Below are 16,624 nucleotides of genomic sequence, written 5' to 3' on the forward strand. Positions count from 1 at the left end.
TACAGATTTCCACTGGCGTTATAAAACCATGTTGATGTTTTGGCAGTGTGTAACACAAGATGGGGAGTCTCTCCGTCACAAATAAAACAGGGGAGTTCAAAACGGTTTACCTGAAAATGAGGTGGCTGACTTTGAACTGGGTCTCTATGACCCCGGTGGTCCGCAGTCGCACTCGAAGAACGTCCATCTCCGTGGGTACATAATCTGGAGCGATGATACGGCCCATGCTGTCAAAAAAACTAAGGGGGAGGTGGTGTGTGTGTGTGGGGTGGGGAGTTGAAATGATAGAAAAATAATTAATTCTAAAATAAAGAAATGAGACACATCACTAATAGGTGAAACAAAAAACACAAGGGAAAATAAAATAAATAGTTTTAAACAGAGACAAACCTGAGATGAACAGTATTAAATCACATGTACAAAGTAAAATCCTCGGTGTTAATTTTACTCCGGTACTGTATCACAGGTAATGAAAGTCTTTTGCACACCTGATAAAAGTTCAGCGACAGATGCCTTGGTGGAGCAGACACCCGCACACCGTCTTCCCTAGCTCAATAAAGAAATAACTTAACTTAATTGACAGGCCGAGTTTTGCATACGTTTGCGTCGCACATGGAACGACTTGCGGCGTTTCCGACATGCATGGCCCCAAGTAGGCGGGCACCCAAAGGTGCCGTCCTAGTATAATTAATATAAATTGACACTGAGGACTTTACTGCGTATCTGGAGCCCTAGGGGGAGCAGCGGCTCATCTACATGTTGAATATTCATAAAAGTGGGATCACTGCGGCTTACCGTAATGACACACGGAGGCTAAGCTCTCCAACACAAACAAATTAGCTTCTACCATATCAAGTGTAATGGGTTATAATCGTGTGTGCTCAGCTGAGACGTGATGCATTTTACACACACAAACACACACACACACACACACACACACACACACACACACACACACACACACACACACACACACACACACACACACACACACACACACACACACACACACACACACACTCTCTAAAAGTAGTCATTCTGGATCAGCTACAGTGGCACACCCTGCCGCTTTTAGAACTTTCAGCCTTTGCGTATATATGAGTGTGTGTATGTCGAAAGGGAGTGACGTGTGATAGTGATGCCCAGTGGTTCTCAGTGGGGACGAGAGGACCTGTCGTTGTAGATTACCCCACAGAAGAGGTCTTTTGCTAGGGTAGAGGATGAGAACAGACAGCCCCCTGGTGAGCTACAGCACCTTCTCAACTCCACAACACGCACGCATGTGGAGATGCAGACCTTCCCCTCTCCTCTCTTGGCAGATATCACTGCTCAGCTTTGAGACTCTCTATTGTCTCCTTTGCAGTACACTGCAAACTCATGTTTTGGAGTGCAAAAATTGACCCTTAAGGTCCTTCTCAGCCAATAACGCTTTCTCATCTCAACTCATTATGCCTTACTGACATTTTACTATCTTGTTTTTATCTTTTACCTCTCATTGACAGCATGCGTATTTTCAGCATGCACACATACAATAGCAGAATGTCTAAAAGAGAGCAACAGTTCTAAGTTGTGAAAATAGCCTTTCAGCTTTGCCTTTTGACTGTGTAATACTTGTGTCTCATTTTCTCCTTCACCTCATCCGTAATTCATTCATTTCCATCTTTCCCTCATTCACATTGTTCCTTCCCTAATTCTACTCCAATCAGCTGAGCCTTATTCCCATAGACACAAAACACACGGCTAAGCCTCGGCCTCTAAGTTCAGATAATTAGACCCCTGCATTTTGTGTGTGTGTGTGTGTGTGTGTGTGTGTGTGTGTGTGTGTGTGTGTGTGTGTGTGTGTGTGTGTGTGTGTGTGTGTGTGTGTTTAAGTGCCTGCAAGAAAGGCATTGTTATTCGCTACTTATAGCTATATGAGTAGTGACAAATACTGTAGACACTCTCAATTCTTAATTCAGATTTTTGATTCATTGTTATTCATGCTAAACACTTCAAGTATTAACTCAAACTCAACTTCAACTTTATTGTCATAACACAGGTTTACAGCGTGTAAAATTTCAATTTTCAATAAAGGGGAAAAGATTAGATAGATAGAAAACAAGGAAAACTGGCCAGAAATGTAAAATATTCCCAATGTGAGTAGGGTAAATATATACATAAGGTGCATGGTTAATGCCAACCCATATGGGACGTTGTGCCCCCATCCAGATTGGCCAGTATCCCACCAACCTTTGTATATGTTTTACAAATGTTAAATCTGTATTCATTATTCATAAATATTATACATTTCCAAATTAATTCCTAGGTTAAAGATATTGTTTTGATGCTGTTCTGGGAGGGGTATGGCCTACTCAGGCATGCAATACCCCTTGTACCCGTCAGTTTGTCTGTATCCATATATGGAGTTCCGTGCTAGGCATGCCTAAATACTATGACGATATTTTTGGGAGATCTGCTGATCCAACTGACTTGCCAATCAGTGCACCACTCTGTGCGCCAGAATGATCTCTTTCACCGTCACATCTGATTCACTGATATTAGTCTGTGTGTGTGTGTGTGTGTGTGTGTGTGTGTGTGTGTGTGTGTGTGTGTGTCTGTGTGCCTGCATGTGGATGGACACAAACAGGCATTTAATTGGTTTGAAAAGTGGGCAATTCTACTTTCCCTGGGACAGCAGTGACTAAAGATTATGTCCTGATTATTCATAGATTTTATTAGGGTTCCAATGAGATCATTTTGCTCATACATACGTCTTACATTGTAAGACATAAAAGCAAAATGGCCACCACGTTAATGTGGTCAATGTGGCTTAGAATTCCACTTAACTATCCTGTGTGTATATGTGTGTGCATGCAAGAGGACTCACTACAGTGCAGAGTCGTTGAGCTCGTACTCATAACCCCTGGCCGCCGCGGCCCTCACACCCTGGTCGGCCCACAGACAGGAAAGGGCGTGTCCCAGGAAAGGAAGCAGGACCTTGTCCTCATCAAAACATCGTCCGCAAGACAGGACAGAATGGGCGTGGACCTAGAGGGAGGGAGGCAGGGAGAGTGAGTGATGTAAGGACAGAAGGATGGACAGACTGGTTTTTGGAGGGCTTGGTTATGAAAAGAGAAGTGCACACACAGAGCAACACTCTGAGACAGAGAGGACCATAAGAATAAGACACAGAACAATTGTTTAAGTGTGCAGACTGCATACGTACCCACGCGCACAGTAGCGCTGCCAAGGGGTAGCCACGGGAGCCACAACCACCCTGATACAATCGCTGACCTCCCCCCCTTGCCAGTCACATAATGCATAATATGCTTCTGAGTATGCATAGTATACTTCTATTTCATATTTTATATTAGATACTATTCATTTAAATCAATCATATATTTTCTTCACAATTGTTCATTTGTGAAAGAAAATAACGAATGCACAGCCAGCCAGACGCTTTTGCCCGTCCGTCACTGCGTCACACTCCAACCCCGACCTCAGCCCGCTGCTGTGGGTCTGCAGCTCACGTACGTGAGGAACGATCAGACAGATGTGTGTGGGCTGAGCGTATGGTCCCACCATGGTACCATGGGCTATAACCATTGGATTCAGTCTGGAGTCGTGCTAGCTTGTGTGTGTGTGCATGTGTGCATGTGTGCATGTGTGTGTGTGTGTGTGTGTGTGTGTGTATGTGTGTGTGCATGTGCGTGTGCGCGCGTGCGTGTGTGCGAAAGAGATCATCATTGACTGAAAGGTTACAAGTGACGACTCATTCAACTGTTTATTTTATAAGATGATACGTTTATGAGCCCAACTATACAGTATCAGGTAGCAAACAATAGTGAGCGATAAAGTTAGGATTGAACCCAACACAATCACAAACTGTGGTGGCCTTGTGTTTCAAGAACAGAATTGCTTTGAAGCTAAATACATCAACTATGCTAAGGGGTGCAAGCGTGTTGTGTGTTCATTGATTGATTGAATACTTTATTAGTCAAAATAATTCAACAGCACAGAGGTGCAGTATAACATTTAGGTTAAAAGAAAGAATATAATAACATTAATAATATGAAAATCTAAAATCATCTCATGGCCTATTTAAGTGCTTGAAACAAAACATAAATTATAGCCATGCATTAGAATTTTGCCAACATTGGCCAACTGCCAAATACAGTACTTTGTGTGTAATAATAATAAGTTGCAGAAGTGAACCTTTATGTTAACAATCTGCAAGTCTTGATTGACTGAACAATGTTCAAATCAAAAAACATCTAACCCTAAACATCTGATATTATTGACCATTAATATATATTTTAACAAATACAAAATGTTTTGAAGCCAAAGTTAAGTAACCCTGTGTCTTCAAAAGATGTATCACACACTAACTCACAGCAAAGTGCGTATGACAAGTTAATATTGCAGGACTCGAGAATCAGTGAGTGTGACCATTCATGAATATGGGTGGATATACTGTATCATATGTTGGTGTATTAATATGCATTGACAAAAAAAAATTGGATTCGTTCTAATAAATCAAACTTTTATGCAATCAGTATCTATGATAAACACTCCCCATGTCATTTCATCACAAGCAATCCCAAAACAATTCATCTGGGTGGATAGCAGTTTATATGAACTTGCAGCCCCAGTGAGCAGTTCCCTCTTCAATCAAGCCGCTTGGCAGAGAGGAGAAATGAAGAGAAGCAAACACTGCAATAGCAACAGTTTGGGTGAGCAATACACCTTCATATGAATTAATTCATATTATAGGAAAGGATATTGTGTTGCACAAGATATCGGTTCTTGAGAGATTAGTTATCTCTTATGACGCTGATGGGGGGGCGAGCACGTCACTTTAAACCTCCGATGACGGTGGTAGGGCAGAGGTGGGTCTCAGTTGGGACCCGGAGGGCTAGAGAGCACTCTTAAACCTACAATGGGAGTATGAGGTAGCCCTATATGTCTTCTGATATAGACGTGAGGGTGTAAGGCTCAAATCTTAATACCTGGGATGGCGGTTGGTGACTGTACTTGCCTAATGCCTATATGACCTTATGACGCTATAGGAGTTATAGTCCACTCAATGGGGTTATTCGTCTGTGTCTCTGTGGAGAACATATGCAGCTATATGTAGCTATTATAACAGAGGACTCTGTTACAACTTCAATATCTTATTAAAGGACTGTATTATTCTGTAGGCACTGCTGGCTCCTGTGACTGTCACAAGTAGTATGGCTGTTTAGGGCTGAGACGAGCGGCTCAGCCAATTATGAGATCCTATGGGAGCTAGGTATAGCTCTATCTCAAGTCTCTAAGTATTTATCAAGGTCGTTATCTTACGGTCCACTAGCCGCTCCGCTTTCCGCTGTACTTATAGGTAGGATATGGTGTCGTATGATCTTAGGGCGACGTCACACTGGTGTTGCGTCCTTAATCGGGACGATTATCCCATCGTCATCGTCGCCTTGGTAACAGCTATACTTCCGAACGTCTTGAGAATATATGTCTATTCTGTCGTGGTCTATCTAAGGATATTTTAGCCTGGGACCAGACTAATCTAATGAAAATGAATTAGGCCAACATTCTTTCAGTACAATGAGTTAACATTTTGCCAGGTTCAATGAAAAAGAGTGACAAAACCAATCATTTAGTCGCCTCCTTTGGGGTATCTTTTGTCACTGTAAATTTGCACATCTTATCTTATATTAAAATTGGCCTAAGGGAGGACCGGTCGGCTGGCTGAGGACCACGTCGTCACTAGGGCTTTCACGACTAGAGATTTTTTTACTGGTCGACTAATTTGACCCAATGGTAGTCGACTAGTCGACTAGTGGATATTTACCTATTAAATATATTACCATTGTTTTAATGCCATTACTATTATTATTATCCTCCTGCCTTTATTTTTAAGGGAAGCGCTTCTGGCACAGCAGCACAGCAGCACAGCAGCACAGCAGTGTCTCCAAGGATCCTCAAAAGGGGGTTATTGCCCAATAATAGGCTATTATTGGGCATACTTTTGACCCCCTTTTGATAAAAAATAAAGGCAGGAGGATAATAATAATGGTAATGGGCCAGTACTATGGCATTAAACAATGAAAGTGAAAGTTACCAACAAGGTCGACTAGTGGTTAAACTAGTCAACTAGTTGACTAGTTGGTGAAAGCCCTAGTCGTCACACTCATGTCACCATGACCAACCATGTAAGGAGTTCCCAATGCAGCTACGCCCAAATATGGAGTGAGTTGTCTAACCTCAATGTGTCGTCTTGGCATATACTGATGACATCAGCGATCTCCATATTAAAAGGGAACCTGATGAAGGCCGAAACGTTGCACCATGTGATTTTTTCTGTGTTTTAAAGTAAACTAAACACTAGGAGCAATGCTGTTGTGCAGACTTTTATTCTTTCCAGCACCAGCAACGAACTGGATGTGCGCAACCCACTGTTTTGACATAAAAGGGACAAGGACTGATAGATACAGCGATCACCATATATTGCAACGAATTAAACAGCACAATGAAAGAAGAACGATCAAAATATTTCTCCCATATAATAGCTTCTAGCCCCCATAACCCTAAACTTCTCTTTAGCACCATCAACTCTCTTATACGTCGTCCCTCTGACTCCAGTGAAATTATATCCACTGAGAGATGTGAAGCCTTTCAGGCCTTCTTCTTAGACAAGTTCTCAAACATTAGAGCCCAAATAGTACCTTCCTTGTGCATTTTACCATACAGGGAGGTATCTCAATACTTAAATTCCTTCAATTTAGTTTCCCAGCCCGACCTTTTGAACATTATTAACAGCATGAAACCGCAGACGCTCTACCCACCACATTTTTAAAAGAGGTTTCCCTCTTTTTATCTCCAGACATTTTAGCAATATTCAATAAGTCACTATCCTCCGGTGTTATTCCTTCTATCTTCAAGTCAGCTGTAGTAAAACCCCTGTTGAAAAAATCAAACCTTGATATCTCCAATTTGAACAATTTCAGACCAATTTTGAAACTACCCTTTCTCTCCAAAACACTAGAGATAGTGGTTTATTCTCAATTTTTTTACTTTTTTAAACGACAACTCACTCTTTGAAATGTTTCAGTCTGGTTTTAGAACACACCATAGTACAGAGACTGCACTTCTGAAAGTTCTAAGTAACATCAGGATGAACTCAGATGTTGGCTGCTGTACTGTGTTGATGTTGCTTGACCTGTAGGCTGCATTCGACACGATTGACCACAAAATTCTACTGGACAGACTGGAAAACCGGGTGGGTGTGACTTGGTCTGCACTGGACTGGTTTAGGTTTGTTTTTAAAGCACTGAACGGACTTGCTCCTATATATATTTTTGATCTCCTGTCTCCCCACAAACCCTTCCGTAATCTTAGATCAGCAGACAAACTTTTACTTGACCCCCCCCCCCCAGACAACGCTTATGACGGAAGGTGACAGGGCATTCGATGCTAGGGCTCCATTTCTGTGGAACCAACTCCCCCTGCAAATTAGACCGGCCACTTCGGTGTCCACTTTTAAAAATATTTTAAAAACTCATTACTATAGAATGGCCTTTTAGCTAGAAGGAATAGTCAGCTAGTTTTCTGCTTTCACTCTTATTTTTGGTCCTATTATTTTTGTATGGTTCCTTTGTTTTTACATTTTCCATCATTGAATTGCCTTTAAGTTTCCTGTGTATGTATTGTATTTGTATTGTTAAGCACTTTGTAAACCTGTTTTTGAAAAGTGCTATATAAAGTGTATTATTATTATATATGGGCATGCCTCTCAAAACCCAACCCTACGTCCTCGCCGTGAGAGGTGGAAGCAGGTCATGCTGACTGACAGGGCTCTGGTCAAACTGCAGGATAATTCACCTGTGCAGTGGATAAATGTTTATATTTCTGCTGTCGGGCAGAAACTATCTCCATATATGGGCATATAGTTTGTCAAATTTGTCCTCTGCATTTACCAATCCTAACCATTAGGAGCAGTCAGCACTATAAATACAGCGTCCGGGAATCAGTTTGGGGGTTGCTTGCTCAGGGACACTTCCGACACACACACACACACACACACACACACACACACACACACACACACACACACACACACACACACACACACACACACACACACACACACACACACACACACACACACACACACACACACACACACACACACACACACACACACACGGTCATGATAGCTAGACAGGACGTGACGAGTGGGTGTTTAGCATTTGAGCTCTGATACTTTTGACAATAAAGTTCAAATCAAATTGAACCTTGCAATAAAACCACCCAGCCCCTAACATTATAACATAACACACACCCTTTCATTATCAATGGATAATTGCTTTCTTCTACAAGTTAAGTGGTTATTAATGCCAAATGGGGGCTCATCACAACCATGCAATTCAAACACCCATCCGCATCATACTGTACATTAACCCTCATGATCAGTCTCTGTGGGCTGTGCATGTAGCATTTCTGTGTGTGTGTGTGTGTGTGTGTGTGTGTGTGTGTGTGTGTGTGTGTGTGTGTGTGTGTGTGTGTGTGTGTGTGTGTGTGTGTGTGTGTGTGTGTGTGTGTGTGTGTGTGTGTGTGTGTGTGTGTGTGTGTTCTCAAGCAACCTTGTGCATGGTCTGTAATGATCTGGCCTTTTTGGCAGTGTAGTAGTATTGTAGATCAAGGCTGAGTAAACACTGGACCCAGAGACACATCCATCCAAAATTAAATGCAAAAGCAGCAGCAGCAGCGAGCACGCTGCAGGGATGCTGCCCTCTAGAGGTGGTCTGGGCATAGTGCAGGAAGACCATAGCATAAAACTGAGACTGAAACTGTATGAAAAGGAAGGGAAATGGCTGAGGAAGAGGATGGAAATGGAAACAGATGACCAAGAAGAAAAGCTCCATAGAGATTACCTTGTTCTTGTTGTTGGACAGGTTGATGCGGAGTACACCCATCCCATGGAGGACAAACTTCATGGAGGTCAGGAGGTTATCTAGCACAGCAGGCTGCCAAAGTTCAAAGTTCACAGGTCAGGTATATGAGTGTCCATGGCAATGAGGCACAACAAATTGTAGATCACTCATATATGTGTGTGTGTGTGTGTGTGTGTGTGTGTGTGTGTGTGTGTGTGTGTGTGTGTGTGTGTGTGTGTGTGTGTGTGTGTGTGTGTGTGTGTGTGTGTGTGTGTGTGTGTGTGTGTGTGTGTGTGTGTGTACACATGGGTGTTTTCATATCACACTCTGAGAACAGTGAAAACTTAAGGGTTCATTTGTTTACATTTTTACTGTGCACGCAAGTGCCCATCTATCAAGCCCACACAGTAACTCACACAAAGCAAATTCAGACTCTTTAACTACTGGTACACTTGGAGACATACGACATTGAGTGGGGTAATATTAACAGAATATAACAAATACAATATATTGTCAAATGCAAACAAACATTGTCTGCTCTTTGTACATTTTCTAGGTGAGTTTTCTATGCATTCTCTCTCTCCCTTTCTCTCGCTCTCTCTCACTCACTCAAAAGATAACATTCCAGCACGATTCCATCACAGTCTCCTCTACTCAATCCTATCTGTGTGTAAAGAATTTGATATTTAGGTTACCCAATCTCACTTATTTTGTCTAACATTTTCTGTACCATGAGTAGTTTCAACAAAGTAATTAGACGGGTCCATGGCTCTTACAGTAAATTAGAGCTTCACCAGCGTTACAACAACCCTAACCACAGCAAAGACCACCTCACAACTGTAAACATGAAGAAAACAGAAAAAACATAGTGGTGTCAGAGGACACCTCATTCTGGACAAAGACAGTAACAAAACTTCAAAGTAACTCCTAGTAGGGTTTCAGTTTTGGGACATTGATGGATCAGTGATCATGGCACTGCGAAACGTTGGAGTAGTTGTGTGCACTGTGCAGTAGAATCTACTGCACAACATTTCGCAGTAGTAGATGTAGATGATTTAAGATTTTAATTAATTCCACAGTGAGACAGATAGGCGTCACTAAAAACATTTATAACAATACGCTGACCACAACATTGCATAGGCTGCAATTCAGCTGTGAAACTGCCCCCCCCCCTCTATCTTCACTTTAGTCTTAGTGTCTCTTACATATAGTACATGTTTTGATTTGATTAAGAAATTAATTCCACATTAGGTTGGGTAAGCTTTATAACAAGTCATATTGATATCATAAACACCGGGCTTAATGTGTTTGTTTACATCTAAAAAAATGTTTTAGCATTGTCCAACGTTAACGCTAGGCCTATGCAGTGTTGGGGAGCATTAAGCTACATATATCTGAGCTATGTAGCTTAGTTACATTTTGCTGTAGCTTGCGGTAGTTGAGCTACATTCATATTTGTGTACCTCCTCAAGTAATTAAGCTACTTTTTGGGTAATTTTTTGTAACTTAGCTACTCAATTTACAAGCTACAATTTTAGGCAATAACATGAAATGAAAATATTCATTTTTGATTTATCATCGGTTGCTGTGTTCTTGTACCAGAACGGAACCCCCTTTGAAATAGCAAGTCACTCATCATCATGATATTGAATTATCCACACTGTTCATATTCACAACAGGCACTCTCATCAAGATGCCTGCTGTCGATTGTTGTATGCTGATGTATAAAATATTTTTAAAGTGGTTAGGTTAAACATATTTTGAGGCTATTAAGCAATTTTGCTAGGGACCCCCTGGAACCCCCTCAAGGACCCCTGGGGGTCCCCAGACCCCACCCAGAAACGTCACTGCAGAGAACCATTAAAAAAAATGTCTTCCATGCCAATGAATGACCTGATTTTGACTTAACATGATAAGAGCTGGCTGGGTTTCCAAATGCCCTTTGACATTAAGACTCTAATAAAGACACTGCCAGACAGGTATTCAAACCTTGTTAAACCAGGTACCGAACAGTGGCGGATACGTGCTTTATGACTGGGCCTGGAAAAATCTGTCTGAGCCCGAGTTTTTTAAGTTTATGAGTAATGACCGGTGGATGATGTCAACATGAAAATTATTCTCACCGTCTCTGATTGTTTTTAACACTTTGAAAAGTTCAAAGCCATCAATTTGATTTAGAAAGTGGAGAAAATGAAGTAGAAAGTAGACAAAAGTGCAGAGATGGTCATGGAAATAATAACAATAATAGACTTGACTTTTAAAGCAATTTTGGAAAATGGGTTACAAATTGCTCCATCTACGCCTTCCCTCTCAGCTTTCCTACTAACTATATTATTAAAATAAAATGAAGTTCAGAGGGATGATGACTAACCACTCTCCCACTTTAAAAACACAGCATGTGTTCTCCATCGTGTCTACTGGACTAGTATGCATTAGTATTTTATTTATGGTAATATTATTGACCACTCATTTATGTCCTTGGCAAAAATACAGTTTGAGGAAAATGTCAATCACAAGCCCAAGGGTTGATGAGGGGTCATCTTTAGGAACACAGATGTTTGCTAAAGAAAACGTCAACCTTTTTTAAATAAAACTCAGTTGAGAGGCATATTTCTGCTGGCAAGTGACTTTTTTGTAGGATATTATATTTTGTTTCATGTACATTCTCAATGTAACGCGGGGGGGGGGGGGGGGGAGTAGCTGAGATACTTTTTCTATGTAGCTGTAGCTTTACAAGCTACATTCCTCCAGGGGTAGAAATGTAGCTTAATCAAGCTACTGCCATGGTGAACTACTTGTAGTTTTACAAGCTACGCTTTCAAAGTAGCTTCCCCAACACTGGGCCTATGTAGTATATTTTCCACTTATTTAAACCATAGTATTTCTTATTTTATTCTATCACATCAGAACTGAAGTAAAAAATATGTTGAAACCATCAAATGTTCTGCTTTTGCCCTGCCCAACTTAACCCTGCCCCCAAAATGGAAAATTCCAAGGGTCCACACACACACACACACACACACACACACACACACACACACACACACACACACACACACACACACACACACACACACACACACACACACACACACACACACACACACACACACACACACACACGAACAGGTGCATGCATTTGTGAAACACTGAACCAGCGTGCAAATAATGTGTCAGCCTGGCAAACCAATACAAGCAAATTCCACACTTTCGTCTCCTGCTCCTGCGTGCGTGAGTGTGTGCGTGTGCAATTAAAATGAAATTAAAGTGTGTGTGCCGGCCAGGGTGTGTTTGAGAGACAGACAGTGGACACAAACAGAAAGTGAGTGCAGTGCATGTATGCAGGACAGACTTCCTAAAAATGTTGCCCTTTAATCAAAAAAGCTTTTGTATGTCATCTGGAGCTGATGAATAACCTACATCTGCCTCCTTCTACCCCATGGAATTGGAAGTAGAGAGATGTGGCGGTTTTAGATTTATTGGAACTCTGAACTTTGCTGAACTCAAATGTCAAATCAGTCCATTTAAATTCAAATCACAAATATGTATTGGCACGATGCGATCGCCGAGTATGACCAGGCAACCGGACCTTTGCTTGAAGAGGTTCTGGCACAACTCCACTGGGCCGTTGTGGTCAGAGCTTCCAGTGGTCTGGAACACCCTGCCAGAGCACCCGTTTAAAAATACTTCCTAAAATGTGCCTTTTTAACCCATTAAGACCCCTAGGGCTGATTCTAAAAATGCCCTCTAAATCACTAGTTTTCACACTTTCAAGATTTTTCAAAATGTTTCAAAATGTTCAAGTATGTAATGTACAAGCTCGCAGCGCGGCACGTCTGCTATTTTTGAATAGCCAACGCTAAAATCTAAAATGACAACGATGGTTTCCTGATTTTAAAGCGTTAAGAAAGCCTTTTTGTTGTGCTACGTCCAATGTGTAAAACAAATAGTTCCCGTCTTCTGTCCCGTTCACTTATCCTAGATCAACAAGCCCACAATGCGTTGCAAAATTTATCAAGCTCATCATGCATCGCGTTACAATGCGTTGTGAGATAGTCTTGTAGATCAGCAATTTTCTGCAAATTGATTTGGCGTAGACTCCGTAGAGGGAAAAAGGAGGGGACCAAGTATAGACCCCTGAGGGTCGGGGACCCCAGTCAAAGAAGTATATTTAAAGGGGTGGTGCCATGGTTTTGCACTTTTTCTGTTTTTCATGTGTCTATGAGGTTGATAGAACTTCATTAAGCCCCCTGGTGGTGTTTTTATGGTGTTTTATGTCTTCTCTGACTATTTTGAGTTTCTACCTGGAGGCTGAAACCACCGCACCTCAAACGTGCCAATAGAGAAACAGCGCTTTAGTGACATAGTAAAAACATACCCTCCCCCTCATTATCATAACACAACAGGTGTGGGCATGAGGAGGAGGAGGGACTAGGACAGGTGGGTGGTGCTAAGGTGGTGGATGAGGTGCTAAGGTGAGAACCAGGTATACTTAATTAACTGGAGGCGTGTCCACATAAAAACATAATTTTAACAATTTCTGTACACTTTTTTGAAAAAAATCTTCCTCCTAGTATAACCATAATACCTGATGATTATGTTTTAGGGGGGGGGGGATCACTGAAAATCACGGCACCCCGTCTTTAAGTGGTTTTAAAAGGATTTTGCCAAAGACGATTGGAGCCTTCCTCAATCTGAGGAAGAGCCTGTGTTTCTCAAGAGTTCAAGTTTGTTTTTGGATGTGCATGTCTTTTTTATCATTTCAATGTGTATAACAGTATTACTATTAACACCTGAAAGTTTCACACATGGGAATCCAAACATCTTCATTCATCCAAAAAGGAAAACCCCCTTGGGCCAATGGAGATAGATACTCTGCTACACATACACCAAGTCATATTTCTAATTGTAAAAAAAAATAAACAAGATTCTGATTAATGGGCACAGATTATTCTTACATTGTCAATCAATATAAGCAAACGGAAACTCTCAATTTAGACTAAACACATTCTCTCTATTTTTTCTCTTTCTGAAACCTGAATGTGACTCTTCTGCTTCCTCCCTCATTTCTGTCAACAGTTAGTCATTTCTATCCATTCTTCCTTCCACCTCCTCCTTCCTCTCCCTCGTTAACCTCGCTCCCAAGACCTTTTATGTTGACAGATAGAGATGGAAGGAGGGAGTCTGTGAGAGAGGAGGAATTCTATGAGCGTTTGAGAGAGGAGAGAGGGAAGGAGGGGGTCTGAGAGAGAGCTGGTCATGGGTTGAAACTCCTCAGACAGGCACCATGCACTCAGACTGTTGGTCAATGTGTGTGTGTGTGTGTGTGTGTGTGTGTGTGTGTGTGTGTGTGTGTGTGTGTGTGTGTGTGTGTGTGTGTGTGTGTGTGTGTGTGTGTATGTGTGTGTGTGTGTGTGTGCGTGTGCGTGTGCGTGTGCGTGTGCGTGTGAGTGTGAGTTTGTTGAATGAATACTTGGCACTTAATTTTCTCCACTTGACTGGCAACGTTACACCTTGTCTTAATACGGAGGAGTAGACATTCTCATGCATTGCTGTAAACAACATACTCATCCTCTCTCTCTCACACACGCGCACGCACGCACGCTACGCACGCACGCACGTGCGTGCGTGCCCTGCTGGGGCACACACACACACACACACACACACACACACACACACACACACACACACACACACTGGGGCACACACACACACACACACACACACACACAGGGTGGAGCAGCAGGTGTGTCTGTGGATGCCATGGTAACCTGATTCCAACACCAACTACACGTCACCTTTGTGTGTGTGTGTGTGTGTGTGTAGAATGGGGGTAGGTAGAAATATAGTACACGTCTTTTGTTGTTCCTGTCAGTCTGGCAGTTAATACCACTAAAGCCTGAGGATATGCTCTCGCTCTCTCTCACACACACACACACACACACACACACACACACACACACACACACACACACACACACACACACACACACACACACACACACACACACACACACACACACACACACACACACACACACACACACACACACACACACACACACACACACACACATGCCTGTATACAGTGTTGTGGCACTGGAAGTGGGAACACAGTGCGCACAACTCATATTACAACAGCATAATCTCCAAATCCATCCAGAACACACTCAAACTATTGTTCTTAGCCAACATGCTGTTTTGGATCACTGCAGAACCTCCATCTCACAATAAAATCCTCATGTTCATTTAACTCTGAGAGTGTAAAAATGTACCTGCCAAGTCTCTTCAGCAGCAGCCCAAACTGACTCTGAAGAATAGAGTTCACCGGAGGGTGGGCTGATAATGATTATTAATAATTAACCATTTACGCCTTATTTTACACTTAGTTGTACAATGATTGTGTGTGTGTGTGTGTGTGTGTGTGTGTGTGTGTGTGTGTGTGTGTGTGTGTGTGTGTGTGTGTGTGTGTGTGTGTGTCTGTGTCTGTGTGTGTGTGTGTGTGTGTGTGTGTGTGTGTGTGTGTGCGTGTGCGTGTGTGTGTGTGTGTGTGTGTGTGGAAATGAGGCATTGTGTCCAAATGTTCATCGTCTAGGTTTTCAGCTTGACTGAACTTGACTTGAACTTTAAAATTTTTCGACATAATGTTGCAGAGAATGAACACTGGAATTCTAGAAACAACAATAGCAGTCCATGCTCAAAAATATGGATTTGGCTTCCAAAAAGCACCCCCACCCCCCCTCCCCATTGCTTTTGTTGGCAAAGTGCTTTACACGGTAAAATCCTGAGTGTGGAGCCTTTTGTCCATTTTGTTAAGAGTGAAATGAACACAGGATTTTACAGTGTATGCAGTGGATATGATTGAAAGGGCAGGGAAATCTCTCCATCCATCCTGAGCCAGTCTACAGTAAAAACAACTCCTCCACAGCCTCAGGCTACGGAGCAAATAAAAGAAGGGTGAGACTGAGGGGAGCAATAACCCCCCCCCCCCCCCCCCCCTCTCCATCTTTCTTCCCATTCTTGCTTTCTAAAATGTCTCTTCTTTCTTCTGTCTCGGCCCTGCCACAGTTCTAACATAACACAAACCTGATGAGCTGAGTCAGACAGATCGAGAGAGAGAGAGAGAGAGAGAGAGAGAGAGAGAGAGAGAGAGAGAGAGAGAGAGACCATGACAGGGAGACAGATCAGAGACAGGCAGAGGACAGAGGAGAGAGAGACGTGGGGACAGACTGGTATGTAACTAACAACGTGGGGTCCGGGGACACCAGGCGGTCCTTAGAGGGTATTTCATGGCCCCCAGGCGCTGGTGTCACTCATGAGATAACATCAAAAAAAATGTTTTAACACTTCTTTGGTATTTTAATTTCGCTAGCCATAAACCACACTGTAGTAAAGTACAAATGTCGGTCGTCTATTATGAACAGGCTACACTTAAACTTGGACCTAAGTACAAATATCGTTTATGCAGGCCACTACGGACGACATAAAAAATTAAATCTTAATTTCGCTACACCTAGCCCTGCACTAATGGATATCAATTAGGGGATCATTAATTCCCCTCTGGGTGTCAATAAAGGGCTATCAGTTCTGCCTACAAAGCCAAAGTGCAGTAACTATGTTTTTGGACACACTGACGTATTTGTAGTTACTGCACTTTCGCTTTGTAGAGCAGAATTGATGTAGAGCTGTGTTGAATAATGCATTTATTTACAGATAAC

At 42.2% G+C, this 16,624-nt stretch overlaps 1 protein-coding gene across 2 annotated transcripts in view; it reads right to left on the minus strand.

Moving 5' to 3' along the window:
* The window catches only part of gnav1 (guanine nucleotide binding protein (G protein) alpha v1), a 35,256-nt gene that overhangs the window by 13,425 nt on the left and 5,207 nt on the right, over window positions 1-16,624 (minus strand). For both annotated transcript variants that reach the window (XM_080414182.1, XM_080414181.1), the window contains exons 3-5: window positions 8,907-8,999; window positions 2,867-3,027; window positions 111-239 (exon numbers count right to left, since the gene is read on the minus strand). In XM_080414182.1, coding sequence (XP_080270308.1) covers window positions 111-239; window positions 2,867-3,027; window positions 8,907-8,999 — 383 coding nt within the window. The remainder of the gene's footprint in view (window positions 1-110; window positions 240-2,866; window positions 3,028-8,906; window positions 9,000-16,624) is intronic.

This window comes from Gymnoscopelus braueri (assembly GCF_963280865.1).
Source record: "Gymnoscopelus braueri genome assembly, chromosome: 2".
Taxonomy (NCBI): domain Eukaryota; kingdom Metazoa; phylum Chordata; class Actinopteri; order Myctophiformes; family Myctophidae; genus Gymnoscopelus; species Gymnoscopelus braueri.